At 35.9% G+C, this 26,899-nt stretch overlaps 1 protein-coding gene across 2 annotated transcripts in view; it reads left to right on the forward strand.

The window, feature by feature from the left end:
- The window catches only part of Scn11a (sodium voltage-gated channel alpha subunit 11), a 143,278-nt gene that overhangs the window by 103,422 nt on the left and 12,957 nt on the right, over window positions 1-26,899 (forward strand). For both annotated transcript variants that reach the window (XM_087216475.1, XM_087216468.1), the window contains exons 21-24: window positions 1,949-2,053; window positions 2,415-2,654; window positions 3,447-3,500; window positions 6,854-6,992. In XM_087216475.1, coding sequence (XP_087072601.1) covers window positions 1,949-2,053; window positions 2,415-2,654; window positions 3,447-3,500; window positions 6,854-6,992 — 538 coding nt within the window. The remainder of the gene's footprint in view (window positions 1-1,948; window positions 2,054-2,414; window positions 2,655-3,446; window positions 3,501-6,853; window positions 6,993-26,899) is intronic.

The following is a 26,899-nucleotide window of genomic DNA, read 5'->3' on the forward strand; positions in this document are numbered from 1 at the left end:
GGAGTAGAAGAACACAAACATAAACCACATAAAATATGCAAATTCAACTACATCAAAATATAAAACTTTTATTTTTCTATTAAACAATACTAAAATTATAATTAAAGACAAGCAAGAGTCTGAGATACAGTATTTGTCATGCATGTAGTAGGCCATTATTACAATATATAAAACTCCCTACAGATCCTCAGGAGAAAGACAAGCCAAAGTAAGAATGAAAGAAAAATACAAACAGGCAACTCACAGAAGGAATTTAAGATAATAATGAATGTATAAAGAAATGCACAGTACCAGTATTTTCACTAGTTAGCACAGAAGTGCACTGTAAAATCAGAGATCTCTTTCACTTATTCGATTGACAAATATTTTAAAGTTCGTTGATATCTAATATTGAGAAGGATATAGGAAAATGGAGTATCTTAATCACTGCTAACAATTTACATGGTACAACCATTATAGGAAAAGCTTTGCACTATTAAATAAAATTGCAAAGGATCCCAACGTACAATCTAGAAATATCACTTTCTCTTCTACATCCAAAGAAAACTCTTGAATATATACAGGAAAAACACACATGCTGTCAGTTTATTGCTGTTCATAGTAGTAAAGAAATGGAAATTACCTAGATACTCACTAAAGGAGAATAGATCCAAAAAACCTGATTATTTATATGCTGTAATATTCTACAACAGTTAAAAGGCACGAACTATAAGAATATACATGATGATTTCAAAAGCATTGCAGAGTGATAAATGCAAGCTAAGTCTTACCATCCTTTTCCTAGGCTAGGGATAGTAGAAAGAGTATTTGTGAGAGACTCCCTGGAATACTCTTCCAACAAGCAATACTATTAGCAGCAACAGGCCTTTTTTAAAAATCATGATAAATAAGAACATTTTAAATTGGTTATAAAATTTTTAAATTGTGTTATTCTGTTATATTCACCTAATTTGCAGATATGTTACTACTACATTGAAGCTGACAGGACTAGTGGGGAATGTTTTAGATAACAGTGAACTTTGACATTGGCTATTTCAAGGACACCATAACTCACCTTCTGGCCAACTGAGCTACTCCTCTTCCAAGATGAACCTCTTTGACTCCAAGACAAATAAAAGATACTGAATATCTGTTAAAAGAGGCCTGGAGTTCAGCATATTGTTAGGGTTTCATTCAGTGTACTTAGCATAACTTCCCCACCCTCTGTCCTATCCCATTAGGAAGAAGTATTTGGGAGAGAAAAATGCATTTTGTTTCCCAAAAAGGAGCTATGTGAGTAATGAGAAATATTAGCAAACAAGTTATTTTTTTCTTTGTAACTTTTTATTTTAATCTAATTTCAAACTAGTGGAAAAGCTGCAAGAAATAGTATAAAGAACCTTTCATCTCTAGTTTCACCAGCCTCCCATCTGCATATATTCTCATATTCTCTCCTCCCTCTTTCCCTCTCTAAGATTAAATTACAAGCATCATGTACCTTTACTGCTAAACATTTCAGTCTGTATTTCCTAACAAGGGGATTGTATCATGTAATTAGAATATAATGATCAAAATTAGGAAATTTAGCATTAATTCTATACTAAAGTCCACATCCATTTCCAAATTTTGTCAGTTGTCACAACAAGATTCTTTATGACTAATTCTCTTTACTGACCTGCCTTCTGTCCCTGCTCGAATCCAGGACCCAATTCAAAATCCCATTCCACATATCATTGTCATGTTTCTTTGGTTTCCTTTAATTCACATTAGTTTCTCATTTTTTTCCTGGTCTTTCATAAACAATACAAATGCATCTTTCCCACTCTTATGGACTAGATTTACCAGACCAGGAGAGTGGCCACCTTTCCTCTGCCTTTTCCTTCCAGCAGGGTCTGACTTGTTGCTAGACTCGGCCTCTCAAGCCCTCTTGGCTTCCCCAGACACTCACAGTCAGTTCTCCTCCCGCCAGGTCTCGGTGGTGGTCAGTTTTGTGGACCTACAGAAATGGAAAGCCTTACGGACTCTGCGAGCACTGAGGCCTCTTCGAGCACTGTCTCGATTTGAAGGAATGAAGGTACAGTCTCCAAGTGGATGGATGGAGATTCCCCCTAACAGAGAAAGGCAAAGAGACTGGCTGCTCTTCTGGGATTGGCCTTTCTTCAATTGCTAAGCTTTTCATAGGGTTCCTCCCACCCAGCCCCTTCAGAATCCTAGGACAGGGATCTCCTAAGTCATCACAGGATGCTGCTCAGGTTATTCTCAGTGACAGCTGGAACTGACAGCAGGATTTGCCATGGGGTGGGGGACAAAGTGTGGTGAGTAAAGAGAGAATTTGAGGAAATCCAGCCCTGCACATCAGGCTCATCCTGGGATGGTAAAGATCTTGGTAAGTCCTACCCATCTGTTATGTTTTTCTTCTGCTCTGTTTCTTTAAGGTGGTGGTTAATGCTCTCATAGGGGCCATACCAGCCATTGTGAATGTTTTGCTTGTCTGCCTCATTTTCTGGCTCACGTTTTGTATTCTGGGAGTAAACTTCTTTTCTGGAAAGTTTGGAAATGTAAATGATAACAAAATTCTAAGAGATGACAAATGCACTAATGAAAATTATACCTGGAACCCCCCAAATGTCAACTTTGACCATGTGGGGATGGCTTACCTCGCTCTGCTGCAAGTGGTAAGTGCTGTTGGTAAGTGCTGTTGTTTCTCACTCTGAGAAGAGCAAACTTGCGAAATCTTAAATAATTTCTCAGGTCATAAAATTAGGTGACTCCATTAAGATAATAGAATTGAATCCTCATGTGGGAGCCAGTGCCCTCTGAAACTGTTTCTCACTGAGAATTTCCAACTTTGTGGGCCACTGAGCCTCTCCCCTATCTTCTGTGGTGTGTGCGCTCTAGAGCTCCAGCCAGACAGGAGCAGAGCCTCAGGTGCAGGTCATTGTAAACAATTCCCCATTCACACTACAGTAGCCAGGTCTTGGAACCGTCTTGCAGACAGAGATGGCATCAGGAAAGAGTCTGGTCTTTCCTGTGATTAGGGCTCAGATTCTCTAGCAAACTTTCAGGTTTGTTTTTGTTCTTTATGAAAATGAAGAGGAAAATAATAATCCAAGGTCCTTGGGTTGTTGTTTTGTTTTTGTTTTATGGTACTGAGGATTGAATCCAGGGCCTTCACACTGGAACTGTATTCCCAGCCATTTTTACTTTTTATTTGTGAATCAAGGACTAGCTAACTTGCTAAATTTGAGACTGGTCTCAAACTCTTAGTCCTTCTGCCTCAACCTCCTGAGTAGCTGGGACTATAGCTGTGCACTACCACATCTGGCTCTATGTTCTTTTATGTGGGTATTCTATCCTGGCATGAAGGGCACCATCTTATTGACATTTGCCCAGGGGGCCTGGTAACCTTTGTATAGCATGTATTCATTGATGGCAAGTTGAGGCCATGTTTCTCCCTTCTGTTTCAGGCAACATATAAAGGCTGGATGGACATTATGTATGCCGCTGTTGATTCCACAGAAGTAAGTCAATGTTACACAGTGTTCTAGAATGTTAGATTCAAATCAGGGATATTGTGAGTACATGGGCAGTGTAAAACTTTTCTGCATTATAGTTCTGTCAGCCAGGGTTCTCTGCTTTGTTTTCTTTTGGACAAAATTATGAAATACCACTGCTTGATAAATAGGAATCTAATGCATTCTCCAGTGAAAATCTGACACCCTTATATTTTTTAAGTCCAGTGTTCTTTCTCTCTGATGAATGAGGAAAAAACATTCATGTAAGAGATGGAGCCAGAAGCAACAGTATAACAGGAGGGTTGACTCTTCTCTCATCTCTTCCAAATGGTGCACAGGAAGAAGGCAAATTTCAGAGACTACCTGTTTTAGACTGTGAGAAATCCTTAGTATTGGGCTAAATCTGAGCAGGAGAGACCCTCCTATGGCTCTGATTTCCCTGGAGACTAGAGGGGATTCTGGTGATTGCCAACTCTGAGTTTCAGTTAAAGAAAAAATAATCATGGATTCCAGAAATTTGAAGAGTATTCAATAATCTAGTCTATTTTCTGTTTCTCAGCTGGGAAAATTGAGGGTTAGAAAGGAAGAGAGGGCCGGCAATTTAGCTCAGTGGTTCCACTGCCTGCCTTGCAAGTGCAAGGACCCGAGTTCAATCCCTGGTACCAAAAAAAAAAAAAAAAGAAAGAAAACAAGAAAGCTGCCCAGAGCTACAGAGTGTGCCAGTGGTGGGTACTGAATGACAGATAGCATAGACACATCCCACAGATGACAGAGCTATCAATACTCGGAGCTATAATTTTAAAAAATGATCAGGAGGAAGAATGGGAAATCATCTCACTACCTATCCCCAAAAGCATAAGCCTGATGACAATATGTGCAAACTATTCATTCACCAAGGGCTTACATCTGGAATGTATAAGGAACACAAGCAACTTAGAAACAACAGGAATAGTCCAACTTTAAAATGAGCAAATAATCTGAATAGACATTTCTCAAAGAGGATATGAAAATGAATAACAAATATACAAAAAGATACTCAACATTATTAATCATCAGAGAAATGTAAATCAAAACCACACTGTTCTATCATCTTACCCAAGTTGGAGTAGCTATTATCAAAACAAAACAAATGCCAAATGCTGGTGAGGACACAAAGAAAGGGCAACTCTTGTACACTGATGGTGGGAATGTAAACTAGTATACCCATTATGAAAAATAGTATGGAGATTACTCAAAAAAGTAGAAATATAACTACCATATATAACTACCATAATATACCCATATGAGTATATATCCAAAGAACTTGAAATCAGTATGTTGAAGACACATCTGCACTTGCATGATTTTTTGCAGCTCTATTCACAGCAGACAAGTATGGAATCAATCCAAGTGTCTACCAGTGGATGGATGGATGGATGGATGGATAGAGAATATGTGGTAAATGTACAGAAGGGGGTATTCAGTCATAAAAAGTGAATGAAATTTTGTCATTTGTAACATGGATGACATGTTATTCAACATTATGGTCAATGAAATAAGTCAGGCACAAAAAGACAAATATTTCATGTTCTCATTTATATGCAGAAGGTATGGTCTCATAGAAGTAGACAACAGAGGAGTGCTTACCAGAGCCTTGGAAAAAAGGATGGAGAGAAAATGGTTAAGGTACAGAAGTGAAATTGGATAAGAAGAATAACTTCTAATATTCTATAGTGCAGCAGAATAACTATGGTTGACAACCATTAATTATTTCAAAATAACTAGTAGGGAAGATTTTGAAAGTTCTCAAAAGAAATGATAAATGTCTGAGGTTGTGAGTATACTAATTATGCTGATTTGCTCATTACACATTATATATATATGTATTGAAATGTCACACTGTTCTCCCATAAACACATATTACTATGTGTCAATTAGAAATATAAATGTATATATTTAAAAACATAAAGAACTTGGATGAAAGAAGTCTCAGATACTTTGGGCATATACCAACCTGAAGAACTTGGTTGGAGTCAATGTGTATCTACTCTGAAGCCTGATTGTCCATTCATTCATGCATTCGTTTAGCATATATTGAAAATCAACATATTAGAGGATATGCTAGGCACTAGGAATTTCAGAGTGAAAGGGCAAAACCACAGATAGAACAGTGCACAGGACAGTGGACCCTATATGAAGGGTGTATTTTTTCAACAATGTTTGGTAGTTTAGTCACCTCTGCCCAAGGTGAATGTGCCCCTTCTCTGGTGACCTTGTTTTCCATATGGTTACTTCAAATATATAACCATACAGATGCACAGCAGACTTTCTTTTTTTAATTTTAAAAGCTACTATTGTAATTATTAATGCATATTAATTGTACAAATTATCAACAGCGGGTTTCACTGTGACATTTTAATACCAGTATAACTGTGCCTTAATCATGCCTCTCCCTTCTTTTGCCTTCCTTTCTTCTACTTTCCCTTCTTCCTTGGCCCCCTACCTGGACTCTAATACTCTGTTTTCTATTTTTAGGTCATCTTTGTTTTGGTTGTTGTTTGTTTCGATGGTTTACACAAATGAGAGAAAATATGTTATACTTGTCTTTGATGTCTGGCTTATTTCATTTAAAATGATGTCTTCCAGTTCCATCCATTTTCCTGCAGATGACAGGATTTAATTCTTCTTTATTATTCAGTAGTACTCCATTGTGTATAAATACCATATTTTCTTTATCTGTTCAGCTGTTGATAGGTACTTAGGCTGATTTCATACCTTGGCTATTTTGAATAGTGCCTTGATAAGTATGGTTATGCAAGGGCTTGGGATTTAGCTCAGTTGTTCCAACAACTGCCTTGCAAGCACAAGGACCCAAGTTCAATCCCCGGTACAAAACAAAACAAAAATATGGTTATGCAAGTACCTCTGTATTGTATGCTGACTTCATTTCCTTCAAGTATATATCCAGGAATGTGAGAGCTAGATCATAAGGTAGTTCTATTTTTAGTTTTCTGAAGAACACTGTTTTCCACCATGGCTGTGCTAATTTTCATTCCACCAACAGTGTGTGAGTGTTCACTCAGGAGATTTACAATAGAGAAATGTGATCATACCACTCCTCTCTCTTAAAATCTCTTGGTGGATCTCCATTGCTTAGAAGAAAAATCTAAGCCTCTGACCACTCAACTCCCCACCATGAATACACTCAAATTATGTGAGGGGAACAAAAGAAGAGCTCCCCACAGCAGTCATGGCTGTCAACAGGAGGTAATGTGGTTAGGGTTGCTGCTGAGAAACACTTTGGTCTTCTAGATAAAGCAGTTGGGATGGATTCATTTCTCTTCACTAAGTGTTTTTTCTTATTAAAAAATCCCCAACAGGAAGGACTACCACAATTTGAGGCAAATGCACTCATGTACCTTTACTTCATAGTTTTTATCATCTTTGGCTCATTCTTTACACTGAATCTCTTCATTGGCGTTATTATTGACAACTTCAATCAACAGCAAAAAAAGATAAGTATGCGAGTTGTACTGATTTAGGGATTTCCCCTCTCTTCTGCAAAGGGCTTTAGTAGAACATAGTTCAGATGTAGGCTACCGGGTAGAGTAGCATTTGTAATCTGCACAAGAACAGAAAGGGGGCTTCTGCCTGGAGAAGACCCTCAGAAACAAGGTTGAATGGGAACTGGAAAATCTAGGTTTTGTTAAGTTATTGTTTTTATACTGTCTTAATGTTATATTATTGTGAGGATGAAACCTGGTCATAATTGGACCCTAAGAGAATAACAGCCTCCAGGATTGGCATTTCTGACACTATACTCTTATGTATGTATGTATGTATGTATGTATGTATTTATTTATTTTATACTCATATTTTAACAACATTTCCAGTGTACCTTGATATCCACAATAAAAAGAAGGGACATTATTCTTCCCACAAACTTGTGTCCTGGCCCCCAACACAAGCCTACTTGAAGCTACTTAAAAAGAAGATGACTAGAGAAGAGGCAGGGCTAAGAAGGGTTACTCCATGCATTTTAATACTCAGATGTTGCTTCTCTGATTCTGAAATCTACAAGAGCTTTGTACTATGTAAAATTAAGGAAGATAAAAAGAACATTGAAATCACCTTACAACAATCACCAAATGATGACCACTTTAGACAATGCCTCTTATCATTTTGGTAGACACCCCCCTGCCAACACCCATATTTGCGATTACTTTATATTTTTATTTTTTGACAGAAAAATTAATTATTGTTTATTTATTTTCTTGTTAAAGTAGTACATGTTTGCAGTACATAGTGATCACATTCATCATGAAGAATTTGTACATGTACATAACACATCTTAATTCTTTTTTTGGTCTCTCTTTTCCTCCCCTCCCTGAAAACGTTTCTCCCCTTCCCATTTGTAAGATTTTTATTTTCATTTTTCTCCTTCAATTCTTTTTTTCACTAAATTCCCTTTTCCCTCCTTCCCACCCTCTTCCCCCATCTCTTCTTCCCCTTCCCATTTGAAAAAGTTCTTCTTACTTCCTAATATCTATCCTCTATTTTGCTCCTTATTTGTGCTTTGGGTTTTTCACACAAGAGAAACAATGCAATATTTAAACATGTGTGTCTGATTTATTTCATTTAAGATTATGGCCTTGAGGACCACCCATTTACCTAAAGTGTGCCAAATTTATCCTTTTCCATGGCAGAGTAGTACTCCACTGTATATAAATACCACATCTTTATCCATTCATCTGTTGATGGGCATCTGGGCTATTTCCAAGATTTAGATATTATAAATTATGCTGATATGAACATGGGTGTGCATGTATCACTGTGGTATGATGACTAACTCTTTTGGTAAGATACCTACAAGGAGAATAGCTGGGTCAAATGGAACCTCTAGTTTTAGTTTTTGGAGGAATCTCCATGCTGATTTCCATAATGGTTACACCAATTTACACTTCCACCAACAATGGAGAAGGGTTCTTTTTTTCCTGCAGCCCCTCCAGCATTTGTTACCAGTTGATTTCTTGATGATAGCCATTCTTTCTGGAGTGAAATGGAATCTTGGTGTTTCAATTTGGATTTCTCAAATGGCCAGTGATATTGAGCATTTTTTTGTGTATTTATTTGGTGTTTGTATTTCTTGATTCGAGAAGTGTCTATTTATTTCAGATGTCCATTTTTGGATTGGGTCTTTAAATTTGGGAGGGGTTCTAATTTTTTGAGTTCTTTATAGATTCTAGATATTAGTCCTCTGTCTGAGAAGTTGCTGGCAGTAATTTTCTTCCATTCTGTAGGTTGCCTCTTCACTTTGTTGGTGGTTTCCTTTGCTTTGCAGAAGCTTTTTAATTTGATGTGATCCCATTTGTTGATTCCTTGCAATATTTCTTGTGCAACAACAGTTTTGTTCATAAAATCTTTGTGTACACCCATGTATTCAAGAGTTTTATCTATTCTATCTTCCAGCATATTTAGTGTTTCTGTTTTAATATTTAGATCTTTGATCCATTATGATTTTAGTTTAGTGCATGGTGGGAGATATGGATCCAGATTCAATCTTTGGCATGTGGAAAGCCAGTTTTTCCAGTACTATTTGTTAAAGAGGCTGTCTTTTTTCCAGTGAAGGTGTTTGGCCTCTTTGTCAAAAAGAGTTCCTGGAGTTATTTCTGCATCCTCTATTCTGTTCCACTGTTTTTTGTTTGGTTTGGTTTGGTTTGGGGTTTTTTGCCAATACTTTTTGTGTTTCTTTTTTAATCACTGTAGCTTTGTAGTATAATTTGAAGTCTGGGATTGTGATGCCCTCTGCCTTGCCCTTGTTGCCCAGAATTGCTTTTGCTATTCTAAGTCTCTTCTGGTTCCATATGGATTTTAGTATTTTCTCTAGTTCTGTGAGAAATGCTATTGGTATTTTGGGGTTGCATTAAATTTGCATAACATTTTTGAAAGTATGGCCATTTTCATTATATTCATTCTTTTGATACAGGAACAGGGGCCATCTTTCCATTTTCTGATATCTTCTTCGATTTCTTTTTTCAAAATACTAGTTTTTAGTGTACAGGTCTTTCACTTCCTTGGTTAGGTTAATTTCTAAGTATTTTATTTTTCTTGATGCTATTGTGAAAGGTATCATGTCCTTAATTTCTCTCTAGGTGAATTTGTTATTTGTGTACAGGAATGCTATTGATTTTTTAGTGTTGACTTTGTATCCTGCTATACTACCAAATTTGGTTATTGTACGAGTCTTTTGGTGGAGTTTTTGAGGTTTTCTGTGTAGAGTATCATGTCATCAGCAAATAATAATAATTTAACTCTTTTCTTTTCTATCCACATTCCTTTTATTTCTTTGTCTTGTCTAATTGCTCTGGCTAATATTTCGAGAACTATATTGGACAGAAGTGGTGATAGTGGGCAGCTTTGTCTTGATCCTGATTTTAGGGTGAAAGCTTTCAGCTTTTCTCCATTTGGTCATTTGTCATAGATGACTTTTATCAAATTGAGATAAAGACCATCTATTCCAGTTTTCTTCAGGGTTTTTTTTTTTTATCATGAATGGGTGTGGATTTTGTCAAATGCTTTTTCTGCATCTATTGAGATAATCATGTGGTTTTTGTCTTCACTTTTGTTAATGTGGTGTATTACATTTATTGATTTGCATATGTTCAACCATCCCTGCATCCCTGCATTCCTGGAATGAAGTTTACTTGGCCACTATATACTCTTTTTGCTGATTTTCTGCATTCTGTTTGCCAGTATCTTATTGAAGATTTTTGCATCTATGTTCATTAAAGAGATTGGTCTATAGTTTTCTTTTTTGGTTGAGTCCTTTTCTGGTTTTGGTATCTGGGTAATGTTTGCTTCTAGGAATGAGTTTGGGAGTATTGCTTCCCTTTCAATTTCATTAAAGAGGTTGCAAAGCAATGCAATAGATCTTCTCTAAAGTTCTTATAGAATTTGACAGTGAATTCCTCAGGAGCTCAGTTTTCTTAGTAGTTTTATTAATTACATCTTTAATTTCATTAACTGATATTGGATTATTCAGAATTTTTGTATCTTTTTGCTTCAGCTTTGGAAGTTTATATGTTTCAAGGAATCTATCCATTTCTTCTGAATCTTCCATTTTATTGGAGTACATGTTTTCAAAGTAGTTACCAATTACCTCCTGGATTTCTGCAGAATCTGCTGTGATTTCACCCTTTTCATGTCTATTTGCATGGATTTGGGTCTTTTCTTTCCTTGTTTTGATAAGGTTGGCTAAGGATTTGTCTATTCTTTGATTTTTCAAAGAGTCAACTCTTCGATTCATTGGTTCCTTGCATTGTTTTTTAGTCTTATTACATTAATTTCTGCTTTAATGTTTATAATTTCCTTCCTTGGGGCTTGGATTGTTCTTGTTTTTCTAGGACCTGGAGATAACATCATTAGGTTATTTATTTGAGTTCATGCTATTTTTCTGATGTGGGAATTTATTGCTATAAGCTTCCCTGTTAGGACTGTTTTCCTTGTGTCCCATGCCTTCCGTTAAGTTATACTGGCATTATTGTTTGATTGTAGGAAATGTCTAATTTCTTTTTAAATTTCACCTGATTATTCTAGAGAGCATTATTTAATTTCCATGTGTTTGCATAATTTCTGTGGTGTCTTTTGCTGTTGATTTCTAGTTTCATTGCACTATGATCTGATAATATGCATGGGATAATTTCTATCCCTTTGCATTTACTTAAGCATATTCTCCGAGCTAGTATGTGACCTATTTTGGAGAAAGTCCCATGTGCTGCTGAAAAAAATGTGTATTCTGTTGTTAGGTGAAAAACTCTGTAGCTATCTATTAAGTCCATTTGTTCAAAGGTTTGGTTCAACTCTGATATTTCTTTGTTGAATTTTTGTCTAGTTGATCTCTCCATTTGTGACAATGGGGTATTGAGGTTCCCCATTACACCTATATTGTAGTTGGTGCTTATCTGATTTTTCATGTCTATTATTGTTTTATGAAGTTGAGTGTGCCAGTAATTGGTACTTATATATTCATGATTTTTATCCTTTCATGTTGAATTGTTCCCTTAACCTTCTTTGTCTCTTCTCATCAGGCTTGGCTTGAAATCTACTTTGTCTGCAATTAAAATAGCTACTCCTGCTTTTTTCTGGGTTCCTGTTTCATGGAATATTTTTTCCAAGCTTTGACTTTCAGTCTACGAATTTTGGGGTTAAATGTGTTTCTTGTATGCAGCATATTCTTAGATCTTGTTTCATGATCCATTCTGCTAAACTGTCTTTTGATTGGTGAGTTGAGACCATTCACATTGATGGTTATAACTGAAAGGTATTGACTTATCCTTTTCATTATATTATTTTCCTGCCATTGGTTCCTTTTATACCATTCTATTTAACTGAATTCTGATAAGGTTCATGAGGTCATAGATAGGGCCTTTCAGAGCTGGCTGGATTTAGGGCATGTCATACTGGGGTTAAGGGTATGTTCATCCACTAACTGGAATTAGCATAGTTCTGGTAGCACCACCTAAAAGGCTGATAGTCTGAATGAAATAAAAGGGAAAGGCAGGCTGGCTGCTGATGCTTGTTGCTCATGACCTTCTGCCTACCATGCCATGGACTGTTTCTTCTCTGTGACACCCCTCTGCTATATTGCCCTGCCTTGGAGCCAGCTGACTATGGTACTGAAACCTCTACAAACTGTGAGCTGAAATAAACCTCTCCTCCTTTAACTTGTTGGTGTTGGGTATTTTGTCCCAACAAGGAGAAAAATAATTAAGATACTTGCCTTGCCTAGTGGATTCTTTCTATTGGGCTTTTTGGCATTGTTGTCTTTATTGTGTTTTTCTAGAATATCCTTGAGAATTTTTTAGATTGCTGGTTTGATGTCATGAATTTGTTGCTTTTTATCATGAGAGTATCTTATTTCTCCATCAATTTTGAAAGATAGTTTTGTGGGATACATCAATCTGGGTTGGAAGTTGTTTTCTTTTCAGGCTTAAAACATTTCACTCCAAACTCTCCTTGACTTTAGGGTTTGTGGTGAGAAGTCTGCTGTAATTCTGATGGGTTTTCCTTTATAAGTATTTTGTTTCTTTTCCCTAACAGCTTTTAAAATTCTTGTGTTACATTTCTGGAATCTTGAGTATTGTGTGTGGTGGGGTGGTTTTTTTCTGATCATGGCTGTTCAGGTTTCTATATGCCTCACTGATCTGTATGTTAAATTCTTTTTCCTTATCTGGAAAGGTTTTTTCTCTTACTTTTGTAATCAGTTTTTTTAATGCTCTTTGTGCTATCTTCTGATGTTTCATTACTTTCAATTAATCTTAGATTAGTCTCCTTTGCATGATCTAGCAGTTGCTGGATCCATTTTTCAGGTTCCCTTGTTATTTTTAGTGTTTCTCTCATTAGTTGATCCCAACCACGGCCCTGTCTTCTAGGTCTCACATTGGTCAGTTCTACTGCCTATACTTTCAATAAGGGTTTTGTTGTTGTTGTTGTTATACCAGGGATTGAACTCACGACCTTGTGCTTGCCGAGGCTGGTGGCTCTGAACACCTGAGCTAAATCCCTGGCCCTCGATAAGGTTTTTAATCTCCTGGAATTCTGTTTGAAACTATTTTAGGAATTCAAATTCTTTTCTATGCTGGGTATTCATGGCTTGGATCTTTGTTTAAAAGCTCCTCTCATTTTTTTATTGTTATCTTCTCTTGATTTACTGATTATTTATTTTATTATGATTGTTATCTCATTAATTATCTCTGCTTTGAATTCATCAAATGTCTTATTGATCTGTTTGTTATTTCCACTGCTATCATTTTAGACATTTCAGCTGTGTGGCTGTTGATTTTTTCCCCTCTTGATGGCCTGTGGATTTGCTTTGGGGCGGGGGTGGGGTTGAGAGCTTTTAGAGCATTTGGCTTCCATGTTTTCTTTTTGGTTGGTTTGTTTTCTGTGCTGAGGCTTGCAGATTGCTTGTGGTGGATAGCTTTATTGCTGGTCTCAAGACTTCTTTTGGTAATGTCTACTTTTCCGAGATGTCTTTTATGTGTAGCTAGCTGGTCTTTGGGTCTGTCCCAGGATCAAACCACCTCTGTTTATTAGGCAGAAGAGGATTCAGCCTATTTGGCCCAGTACTCATTTCTTTGGTAATAGACTGCAGTATTTTTTATGGCCCCCAAGCAATCTAGATATTAATATACAGAGAAAACCAGTTGATATCAACAACTATGTCACCTTGGTTAAACTGGTAAAATAGAAACAATAGCATCAAATACAAACTGGATAATAACAAACTCTAATAACTAACACTGTATCACCTTTAACCATAGAAACAAGATCTATAATTATAGAACAAACTCTAAGACAAACTGGATATTGATATGCAGTAAATACTCAATAGAGCAATTTAACCTCCATTAACAATAGAACAGTCTTCAACCATAGTAAGATACAGTTAACCATCTATAGATGCTTATAGTAAGGAGGATGTGGTGCCGGAATGGAAGCATGAAAAAACTGGAATTTGAAAATTAAGCAATGGAAGATGGAAAGAAAGTGGTAAAATTGAAATAAAATATTTTATTAAGGAATAAAAGAAAATTAGTATTAGATAACAGTAACAGAAAACCAATTAGGAAAAGGATAGATAATAAGGAATCTCTAGAGATTAATCTAGAGAAAGAAAAACATACTAAGGAAACAAATTGAAAGAGATAGTGAGTAAAGAAGGGAGAGAGAGGGAAAAAAGGAGAAACTAATCAAACCATAAAACAACTAATATTTAGAAAGAGGCAACAAGAAAATGGGTGATAAAATTCCAAAGTCTACCAAATGAAATTAAATTTTAAAATATCAACAGAGGAGAAAAACAAACAAACAGTCAAAAGAAGGGAGAAAAAAAGAGAAAAATTCCTACTTAGTTCCAGAACAGTATTTTTCTTTCAGAGCTTACAGTCTTTAATCCACCAACTCACTTTCCTCTCTACCCCTCTAAAAGCCTGTGGGCTTGTGTGATGACCCCTCTGTTTGAGGGGTCCCCCAACTATAATCCTCTGTCTGTGGCAATTGCCCAACCTATGACACAGGCCCAGGGAAGGGGTGGGACCTTGGATTCTGGATGAAGACTCCAGCAAGCATGGGGCACCTGGCACAGAGTCAGCTGGTTGGGGACCAACACTAAATATTTGATGAATATTCCTGTGTCCATGGGACCAGCTCAAAACACAAGATAGAGGCTCTTGCCATCCCAGGGGACTGAGTGGAGACTCAGGTGTGCCTGGGACTGACATAAGAAGATTTCCATGGGCTCAGGGAGGGTGCTAGCACTGTGTGGAATCTCATGTGGTCCTGGGGCACCAGGCAAATCGGGTGGACCTTTACCCAGTCCTGAGTATGAGGCAGAGCTTTAGTGGGCATGGGACTGTGTGCGGCCTCCTACAGGCCTGGGTTGCCAGTTGAAGACTCATGAGTCTGGGGCTTCCCGTGGACACACAGGCTGCCAGGACTGGTGCTGGATGTCAGAAAGTCTCTAGTGGGTCTGGGGGTGGCAGCAGGGCAGTGAGCACTGGATGGGGACTCAAATGATCTTGGGGTGCCTGACACAGACCAGTGCTAGCTCTGTGTGCCAGATGGAGGTCCTGGTTGGCGTTGGTTCAGACTAACTTGAAGCACCCAGTGATGAATCAGGTGTGCCAGGAACACTTAGTTGGGACTTAAATGGGCCCAGTATAGATAGTGACTCCAGGCAAAGATAGAAGTTGCTGTTCACTTATTTATTGTTTCACTCCCTGAGGTTATTCAGGAGGTGGGGGGGCCCTGTCCTTGTTGGGTGCTGATGAGGGTGCTGCAGGGTTTCAGCTTTCTCAGTGTTCAGAGAGGGAATGAAGCGGGGAAGGGATCCATGTACCCAGAGTCTATCCTGGGAAGCTAGTCTCTGCAACACTCCTTGGTTCTCTCTGGGTTTTGGGAAGTTCTCAAGATGGTTGTTCCTGGGAGAGGAGAGAGTGAGGGCCCTGCAGACTTACCCTGGTGGACCACTTCCCTTCTTTTTAATTCCTATTCAGATGTTTTGTTTGGTCTACAAGTACTTTCTTTCAAACTGATTTTCTGTATCGGGGTATATGTCCTTTTCCTACTTCCAGTTACCTGTTTTTAGTTGATCTTCTCTGAATCTCTCCTATGGGATGCCTCCTCTATTCAGTCATGTTTTACCTCTTCCTGTATTTTTAATTTTGTAGTTTATGAGCTCAGTTATAAGCGTATGCCTAAAATCATTTTCACTGTAAAATTTTTCAGGGCTGAATTTTACCACATGTTATGAACAGACAAAAAATTCTGTCATTCCTCAGTGGACATTTAGGTCATTTCTAAATTTCTTGCTCTTTGCAACAATGATGAACATTCTTAGAATTCTGTATATTTCTGATTATTTTCTAAAAAAAAGTTTCTAGGCTTGGAATACTGAAGGCATTAAAGATATTGACAGATTATCTCTTAGAAGCATTTTCATAGGTAGCATTTTTCTTTTTTTAAAATTAGTTTTATTGGTACATTTTAGGTATACAATTTAATGACATTCATCATTGGAAATTTACACCTTTACATAATCTTTTTTGGTTCTTATTTTTTTCCCATTCCCCTGCCCGCCCTTCAACTCCTCCATCCCTCCCTATTTACAAAGACTTTGTTTCCATTTTTTCATTTTCTCATATTAATTCCATTCCCTTCTTTCCTTTCCCCTCCCCCTCCCCCTTCCCCTTCCCCTTTGCCCCTTTTCTTCCTATTTCATATCTATTATTAGGTAGCCTTTTTCTACAAGGCATGAAATAATGTCTTGTTCCTCCCTTCTCATTGTTATAATTTATTAGATCTTTTCTAGACTGATGGAAGAAAATGCTACCTCTTTGTTTTATATTTATTTATTTGATTATTAGTAAGGTTAGGGGTTTTCATAGGTTATGGCCAAAACCACTTCCTAAGAGTCATCTGTTTATATCTTTTGCCTATTTTTAAGACAGATTGGCATCTTTTTCCCATGCATTTTAATATAAGTCTAATTTGTGGCATACTTCTTACATTTTTGTAATGACATTTTGGACTTACGTTAGAATTTTTACTTATGTTAGTAAATCAAATACTTGTGTTTGTACTTTTATTACTAGCTAGTAATACTCATGTTAGTATTTTTATGGAGTCAAATTCCCAACCTTGTCCTTTTGGACTTCTTTTTTTGCATTTATGGACTGAAGGCATTTCAAGCTCTTTTTAACCTTCCTGTTGAACTCATGTGATTCATCCAAAATGGACTTTGGTACCAAGTAGCCTGCTTGGCACCTACTGGGAGAATCATTTGCTATTATCACACAACTGTATTCTGCCATGCAGGAGGAAGTAAGCAATGTAGAGTCACCTCTGTAATAGGCAGAGGTGCAATCTTGATTGCAATCAATACCTCCAATTTGGGTGTCAGCCCTTGTGATTTTAAATTTAAACTTTGAATGGAAATCATTGTTTTGCAGTTCATGGCATTCTTTTGTTTTGTTTTGTTTTTTATAATGGAAAATTTCAAACAAAAGTATACTAGAATGAATTTAAAATATCTATTACCCAGCACAACATTTATTGACATAAGAACATCCTGTACCATCTGTATCCTTACTCAACTTTGCTACTAGATTTGTTTTATGGAGCAAATCATAGACAGCACAACATTTCATTTATAACTATTTCAGAATATATCTCCTTTAAAACATAACCATAATTTCATTATCACACCTAAACATTTGAAATTAATTCTTTAAATTTATCAACTACTCAGTCTATGTTCAGGTTGCCCTGAGCCTTTAATTTTTTAAGGGTTTTATTAATTTTTATCTCATTTGTTTATTCATTTCTATTAAAGTTTAGTTTGGTCTTGTTTTCAACTTAAGATCCAAATAAGATCCTTCCATTTGGCAGCTTCTTTGTTCTCTGAAGTGATGTTCCAGGTTTAGACTGTACCCTTTCTACCCTAGATCTGGAATCAACCATTTGTCTAAGGAATACTGGGTTTTGTTTTGTGGGAAATGGTGTTCTAATATCATAATCTGGTATGTTCACTGCTGTTTTGTCTAGGTTTTTCCAGTGGAAAGGGCTACTTCAAATTCAGTACTACATGGAAATATGTATGTAGAAATATGGACATTGATAATCTACTTATTGTTTTTATTGGTACATCTGTCTTCTTCTTTGCACACAGAAGTATGGCTCTCAAGGGCATAGGAAATTATGATAAATTAAATTTATCCACAGTTACTCATTTTATCTATTCCACAACATACACATGCACTACAAATCGTAGAATAATAGTAATACTATTATAACAAATATGATTAATAAAGATTTATTTCTGACAAGCATCCTGAAACAAACTGATTACCTTTTAGGTTAACTTCTAGAACCATGTTTGTTTGGTCCCCACCTTCATCTCAGAACAAGGTACCAGGGAAGACTGGGTTTTTACTCCTAGGCCAGATTGAGAATTTCCTGTTGTATTTTGTTGCCAAAGAATAGACTCTGTTTTCTTCTGCACTATTCATTGGTAACCTTAGATAGTCCCATGCTCTTACTGGATCCTCTCTTCTTTTGTACAAACCCATTGCCTTCTTTCCACAACTCTCTTACAGTTATTAAAACTCACATTCTAGTTGACAGAGATTAGCAAACACTTTTAGGCCAACCACGGCTTTGGAGCTAATTTAACCTTCTTAATTTTCTTATTTCTGTGGAAGTTCAGCTATATATTTAGAAAGAATTCTGTTCTGTATTATCTAGATATTGTTATTGTTATCTAGATATTTGGCATCTGAATTTCCAGAAACGAAAATCCCAGCTCATTTTTTCTATATGTTTTTCTTGTTCAGTAGTGAAAATATTTCAAGTTCTGTAGTTTTTTACTAAGAATGATTCTGGACAGATTTAATACAGTTTTACTAGTAGTGTTATATGTATTTGTTATTTAAAAGAATTTTAATTGCCATTTTCCGGGATTTTTTTCTAACTTTCGTTGTTCATTTTCTTTATAAACATTTTATTAGTGACATTAATTGTATAAAATATTGGAGTTCAATATGATACTTTCATACATGTATATAATATATTTTGATCATAATCACTACCTTCCCTAACAATCCCCTCCCCTCCCCCTTATTCCATTCCTCTTGTCTAATAATAGTCTCCCCTCTATCTTTATGTCATCTTTTAGAGTCCACATACTAAAAGACATGCAATATTTCTCTTTCTGAGTCTTATTTCACTTATAATCTCCAGTTCCATTCATTTTCCTGTAAATAACAAAATTTTGTGTTTCATTATGGCTGAGTAATAAATACCACATTGTGTGTATGTGTATATATGACATTGTCTTTACTTTTCATCTGTTCATGGACACCTACATTGGTTTCATATCTTGGCTATTATGAATTTTGCTACCAAAAAGCATGGGTAGGTAAGTATCTCTATAGTGTTCTGATTTTAATCTCTTTGGATATATGCCAAAGAATAGTATAGCTGGGTCACATGATCGCTCTGGAGGGTTTTTTTTGTTTTGTTGTTGTTTGTTTGTTTTGTTTTTGAGGAAACTTTATATGGATTTCCATAGGGGCTGTACTAATTTACATTCTCACCATGAGTGTAAGAAGGTTCTTTTTTTTTGCATCCTTGCCAGAATTTATTTGTAGTAGTAGTAGTAGAAGTAGTAGTAGTAGTTGTTGTTTTTGTTGTTGTTGTTTTCTCAACGATGACCATTCTGAGTGGGATGAAATGGAATCTGATTGTATTTTTGATTTCTATTTCACTAGAAGCTAAAAATGTTGAGCTTTTAAAAAGTAGTCATTGGTTGTTTATGCTTCATTTGAGAAGTGTCTGTTCAGTTCATCTGCCTTTTTTTTTTTTTTTTTTTTGGTACTGGGGTTTAAACTTGGGTCCTTGCGCTTGCAAGGCAGGCAGTGTAATCACTGAGCTAAATCCCCAGCCCTGATCTGCCCATTTATTGAGTGAGTTATTTTACTTTTTGGTGTTCAGTTTTTTGAATTATGTATATATTCTAGTTATTGATAATCCATCAGAAGAATAGCTGGCAAAGATTTTTTCCCATTCTATGGGCTGTCTCTTCACTCTATTGTTTCCCTTGCTGTGCAGAAACTTTTTAATTTGATGTAGTACCTTTGTTAATTCTTGCTATTTTCTCGTGCTCTTGGAGCTGTATTCAGGATTCTTTGTCTGTGCCTATGATTTCAAGTGTTTCCCCTATGTTTTCTTATGGTGGTTTCAAAGCTTAAAGTCCTATACTTAGGTCCTTTATTCATTTTGAATTTTTTTTTTTAGGATAAGAGATAGGGATACAGTTTTAATCTATATATGGATATCCAATTTTCCCAGCATATTTGTTAAAGGGACTGCTTTTTTCCAACGTTTTTTTTTTTTTTTTATACCTAGAATAGAACTCAGGACTTTGTGCTTTCGAGGCAAGCAGTGGAACCACTGAGCTAAATCCCCAGCCCACCAATGTGTTTTTGGCTCCTTTGCCAGGAACCAGATGGTAGTAGTTGTGAAGTTATTTCTGTGTCCTCTATTTTATTCCATTGATCTATGTGTCTGTTATAGTGCCAGTGTCATGCTGTTTTTGTTACTATGGCTTTGTAGTATAATTTGAAATAAAATATTGTGATGTTTCCAGCATTGCTCTTTTTGCTTAGAATTGCTGTGATTATTCTGGGTCTTTTGTGTTTTCATATGAATTTTAGGATTGTTTTTCTAATTCTGCAAAGAATGTCATTGGAATTTTAATGGAGATTGCATTGAATCTGTAGGTTGCTTTTGGCAGTATGACAATTTTAGCAGTATTAATTCTGCTGATTCATGAATGTAGGAAGTATTTCCATTTTCTACTCTTTTATTCAATTTTTGATGCATTTTAAAACTTTCATTATATAAGTCTTTTACCTCTTAGGTTAGGTTGATTCTTAGGTGGGTTTTTTTAAGGTATTGTGAATAAAATTGTTTTCCTGATTTCTTTCACAACTAGTTCATTATTAGTGTATAGAAAAGCTGTTGTTTTTTAAATGTTGATTGTGTATCCTTCTACTTCGCTGAATTTGTTTATCAGGTCTAAAAGTCTTTTGCTGGAGTCTTTAGAGTCTCTAAGGTCTTCTACATATAACATTAAATAATCTGCAGATAAGGATAATTTTACCTTTCCCTTTTCTATTTGTATCCTTTTTATTTCTTTCTCTTGCCTAATTACTGTAGCTAAAATTTCAAGTATTACATTGAATAGTAGTATTAAGAATGGCCATCCTTCTAAAATGTACCAATAAACTTAATGGAAAAAAATAAAAATAAATAAAAAATAAGAATGGACATCCTTGCTTCATTCCTAACTTTAGAGGAAATGAAAGGCTTTCCCCCATTCAGAATGATGTTTGCTCTGGGGTTTACTGTATATTACCTCTGTTATGTTGAGAAATGATCCTACTATACCTAATTTCTTCAGTGTTTTGCTCAATAAGTATGTTGAAGTTTATCAAAAGCTTTTTCTACATCGGTTGAGATGATTGTGTAATTTTTTATCTTTGATTCTGTTTATGTGATCTATTATATCTATTGATTTGCATATGTTGAGTTATTCTTGCATTCCTGGAGAGAAATCAACTTAAAGTGGCGTATAATCTTTTTTTTTTGGTACCGGGGATCGAACTCTGGTCCTTGCGCTTATGCGGCAGACGGTGAAACCACTGGGCTAAATCCCGGGACCCTATGTATGATCCTTTTAATGTGTTGTTGAATTCAGTTTGCCAGTACTTTATTAAGGATTTTTGCCTCTATCTTCATCAAGATATTGGCCTATATCTTTCTTTTTTAGTTGTGTCTTTATCTTGTTTTGGTGTCAGGGTGATGTTGACCTCATAGAATGAGTTTGGAAGAGTTCCTTCCTTTTCTATTTTGTGGAATGGTTTGAGGAGCATTGGTATTAGTTCGTCTTTAAAGATTGGTAAAATTCTCCAGTGAGCATGTCTGGTTCTGAGTTTTTATTACTGTTTCAATCTTGTTGTATGTTATTGATCTGTTTAGGGTTTTTTAAAATCTTCTTGGTTTACTTTTGGTAGATCATATGGGTCTAGAAATTTATCCATTCTTTAGATGCTCCAGTTTATTATATGTTTTCAAAACAGTCCTTAATGATCCTTTGGATTTCAGTGGTGTGCTGAAACATTCCCCTTTTCATCTCTAATTCTCTTGATTTGTATCTTCACTTTCTATTAGCTAGTGTGTCTAAGAGTTTATCAGTTTTGTTTACTTTTTCAAAGAGCCAATTCTTTGTTTCATTGATCCTTTGTATTGTTCTTTTAATCCCTATTTCATTAATTTCAAACCTCATCTTTATTATTTCTTTTCTTCTGCTGGCTTTGGCTTTGGTTTGTTCTTGTTTTTCTAAGATGCTGAGATAAACATTAAGTTATTTATTTGTGACTTCTCCCCATTTTTTATTCTGGTAATCTTTTTAAGTGAATAATTCAGTGGCATTGATTACATTTACAATATTGTAGAACCATCATCATAGTGTTCCCAAACATTTACATCATCATCTTAAACAGAAACTCTGTTCTCATTAAGTAATGACTCATCATTTCCCTCTCTCCCAACTCCTGGTAACCAGTTTTGTACTTTCTTCCTCTATGAATTTAACTATTCAAGGTGCTTCATATAAATGGAATCATACAATGTCTGTCATTTGGTGTCTGGTTTATTTCATCTACCTCGTCAACATTCATCTACACATCAGAATTTAATTCCTTTTTTAGAGGTGAACAATCTGTAGTTGTTTGCATATACTACATTTTGTTTGTACATTCATCTGCCAGTGGCATTTGAGTTATTTCTATCTTTGGATATTGTGAACAATGCTTCTATAAACATTGGTGTGCATATAACTATCAATTCGGGTTCCTGCTTTTAGTTCTTTGGGGTTTATACTTAGAAGTACAATTACTAGATCACATGGCACTCTGTTTAATATTTTTCTCCCCATTAAGTTTATTGTTACATTTTAGGTATGAAATACAGTTACATTCATCACTGGAATCTTGTACCATTACATGAGTAACTTGGTTCTTTTTTTTTTCCCCTTCCCTTGCCCTTCCTTCACTCCTCCACACTTCCCTATTTGCAAAGACCTTGTTTCCCTTTCTTTCCTTTTCTATTATTTTTTCTTTTCCCTTTTTTCCTATACCCTACCCCTCACACTTCCCCTGCTCCTTTAGACCTTTACTTCCTATTACACAATATCAATTACACATTTTTAAATTACAATATCAAGATCTAGGAGACATTACCACAGATTTTACAGAATTTAAAAGGATATAGAAAGCATATTACAAAAATCTTTTTTGAAATAAACTGGACAACTTCTAAGCAGTACCTTGGAAGACAAATTAATGAAACTAACTCTGCAGGAAATATAAAATTTGAATAGCACCTATTAAAGAAAGTATATTCCTAGCTTGAAAACCTACCTATATGACAACAGCAGACTCTTATACATTTTAACTGATAAATTATATCAAACATTTAAAGCAGAAAAAAGAAGGAACACTTCTCCCCTCATTTTAGGAACTCAACATTGTGCTAATCCTAAAACTGGATAAAGATGATAGAAGAAAAAAGTATGAACATGGATAGAAATTTGTTTAACAAAACAAACTATTAGAAGTCAAATCTGGCAGTATGTAGAAAGTGGTTTTATTATAGGGATGGCAGTGTTGGTTCACCATTGCAAGACCCACCCCCAAAAGTCATCATTTTAACAGAGGAAAGGAGAAAGCCATATGATCCTGTCACTAGTTGGAGAAAAAGTATTGGACTAAATTCTACAGCTGTTCATGGTAAAAGCTATCAGGAGACTAGAAGTAGAACAGAAACTTCTCAACAGATTAAAGCCATGTACTCCATACTTCCAGTGAGAATGTCTTATATAAATGGAGAAGATACAATGCTTTCTCCTTAAGGTGGGGAACAAGGGCAGATATGCTTACTCTTCATCTGTCCATTAAACTTTGAAAGCTAGGCCCAACCAAAATAGTCTGGCAATAAAATGACACAAGTAGGATAGGATTGGCAAGGTAGAACCAAAATCTTTATATGTAGATGAAATGATCATCTACAGAGAAAATACTAAGAAATCTCTAGGAGCCCCTAGAACTTGTACTTGAATTTAGCAGGATTAGAAAACACAAGGTATATATAAAAATTCAGGTATGTGTATACTTGCTATAAATGAAGAATTGGATATTGAAATTTAAAAGTTATGTGGGAGTACAAAGGACCTAGAAAAGAAAAAAGAAAAAAAAAACAGTGTTGGAAAACATTTAGTACCTAATTTTAAGACTTCTTCTAAAGCTACAGTAATCAAGGCAGTGTTGTTATAAGGAAAGTCATATAGATCATTGGAATAAAACAGAGAATCTAGAAATAGAACCACACATACATGGTCCACTGAGTTATGAAAAACTATTTAACATTAGCATTTTATAGAATATAAACTCAATTCAAGAGCCGAGGAAAAGATAGTGTTTTCAGCAAATGGCACTAGAACACCTGGTGTCTGTATATAAAAAATTAACCTCAACCCTTTATTTCCATACATAAAAATAACTTGAAAGGATCTATGAACCTAAATATGAAAGACTGAAACTATAAAACTTTAAGAAGAAATTATAAGGGAAAATGTTTATGAATTTAGGTTAGGCAAGAACTACCTAGAATACAAAAAACATGATGTATAAAAGAAAAAAAATGGATAAATGAGATTCCATCAAAGTTTAGAACTCTAAATGACATCATTAAAATGAAAAGTAGTCCTTAAACAGACCATATTTACACTGCATATAACCTATGACCAGAATATATAAAGAACTCTTAGAGCTCATTAATAGACAACCCAATTAAAAAGTAGACACAAGAAGATGATAAATAGCCAGTACAGCACAAGGAAAGGTGTGCAACTCTAGAATCAGAGAAATACTACTCAGTACAATAACAAGATTGAATTATACACTCACTAGGGAGATGAAGTTAAAAGTTTTAAAAGCTTTGTCCTGACTTTTTCTTTTCATTGGATTCTCCACCTTTGCCTTTAATTTGTCACGCCCAGTGGATTCATTCTGCTGGGCTTCCTGGGGTTGTGATCCTCATTGTCTTTTCCTAGGATATTGTCACAATTTTTTTGGAGTGCCAGTTTGGTATTCATGAAGTTCCTGAGGTGCTCTTTATCAGGAAAGTATCTTATTTCTCCATCAATTTTGAAAGATAGTTTTGCAGGGTACATCAATCTGGGTTGTAAGCTGTTTTCCTTTAGGGCTTGAAAGACATCACTCCAAGCTCTTCTTGCCTTGGGGGTTTGCATTGAGAAGTCTGCTATGATTCTGATGGGCTTTCCTTTGTATGTGATTTGTTTCTTTTCTCTCACTGCTTTTAGAATTTTGTTCTTCTGTTGGGTTTCTGGAATCCTAACTGTTATATGCCTATGTGTAGATTTTTTTTGATCAAGGCTAGCTGGAGTCCTATATGCCTCACTTAACTGTATGTGAAGTTCTTTTCCCCTCCTTGGGAAGTTTTCTGCCATCACTTCTGTGAAGAGTTTTTTTATGTCATCTGCACTCTCTCCTCTTTCTTCATTGACTCCAATCAGTCTTATGTTATTCTTCTTTGCATTCTCTAGCAGCTGCTGGATTGACTACTTGTGGTCCCTTACAATTTTAAAGCAAATTTTCTTTTCCTGGTCACTAATTGCAATCTTATCTTCTATATCTGAAATTCTATCCTCACATTGGTTCATTCTACTGTGCAGACTTTCGATGGAGTTTTTAATTTCCTGGAAATCTGTTTGCATCTGTTTTATGGATTCCATTTGTTTCCTATGTTGGGATTCCGTCATGTTCCTCAGATCCTCTATTTTTTTATCTGTGTCCTCTCTAGATTTATTAATCATGTCTTGCACTATGAGCAAAATCTTTGCTGTTATCTGAGTAATTATTTCTGATTTCATTTTTCCCAGATCCTCTTTTGTTGGCAGTTCTGAAAGTCCAGGTGTTTGAGTATTAGATTGTTCCATCTCTTTGCCCTTTGTGGTTGCTGTAGGTGACCCGGAAGTCTGTTTTTGAGGCTTGTTTACGTGTCTTCTCATTTCCACCAGGGGTGGGGGGTGCTTCTGGGGCCCATGTGGCTCACCTTCTCTGCCTTAGGAACTTGGAATGATGGCAGGGGAGCCTCCTTCCGGGTGCTGGGACCGGCTCACCTTCTCTGCCCTAGGAACATGGGATGGCAGCAGGGGAGCCTCCTTCTGGGTGCTGGGACTGCCTCACCTTCTCTGATAATAGCCATCCTAATGGCAATGAAATGTCCTCATTGTTGTTCCAATTTACATTTTTGTAATAATCAGTTATTTTTCTTCTCCCTCCTTTTCTTTACTTTTTTTCTCTTCTTTTTCTTTCTTTGAAATATTGTCTGGCTATGTTGTCCAGGTTCTGAGTTTTTTATGTAGGCATTCATATCTTCCCTGTTAAAACTGCCTTCAGTGTGTGTAGTTCAGAGTTTCTGGTGTGTTTTGTTTCCATTTTCACTTAATTCTAGAAATTTTTCAATATTCCTCCTGATTTTTTAATGACTCATTGATCATTGAAAAGTGAATTGTCTAATCTCCATATATTTGCATAGTTTCTCTTGTGGTTTCATTCCATTATGATCTGGTAAGATGCAAGAAATTATTTCTACATTTTTGTACTTGTTAGGACTTCCTTTGTGGCCTAAAATGTGATCTGTTTTGGGAAATGTTCCATGAGCTGTTAAAAAGTATATGTATTGTATAGTTGTTGGATGAATGTTTTGTAGTTGTCTGTTAAACCCATTTGATCTATGACATAGTTTCACTGTGATGTTTCTTTTTTGATTTTTTTTTGTCTGGATGACTTATCTGTTGGTGAGAGTAGAGTCTTGGAGTCATCCATTACTGTTGTATTGGCACCATTCTGTTCCTTTACGTTAAGTAGTGTTTGTTTTATGAAATTGGGCACACCAATGTTTGATGCATATATTTTTACAATTATTATATCTTCTTGATGTATTGTTACTTTTACCCATAGATGGTATGATCTGCTTTGTCTCTCTCATTAATTTTGAAGCCCACTCATTAATCTTTCTCATTAGTCTTAAGGTCCACTTTGTCAGATATGAGTTTAGCTACTCCTGCTTGTTTTCAGATTCCATCTGTATGGAATATTGTTTTCCATCCTTTTATTTTCAGCCTACATATATCTTTGCTACTGAGGTGTGTTTCTTGTAGGCAGAAAAGAATTGGATCTTGTTTTTAATTCAATCTGCCAGTCTTTATCTTTTAATTG

The sequence above is a fragment of the Heterocephalus glaber genome, unplaced genomic scaffold (assembly GCF_053883595.1).
Source record: "Heterocephalus glaber isolate CG9 unplaced genomic scaffold, H.glaber_assembly_v1.0 deba00000122, whole genome shotgun sequence".
NCBI lineage: Eukaryota > Metazoa > Chordata > Mammalia > Rodentia > Bathyergidae > Heterocephalus > Heterocephalus glaber.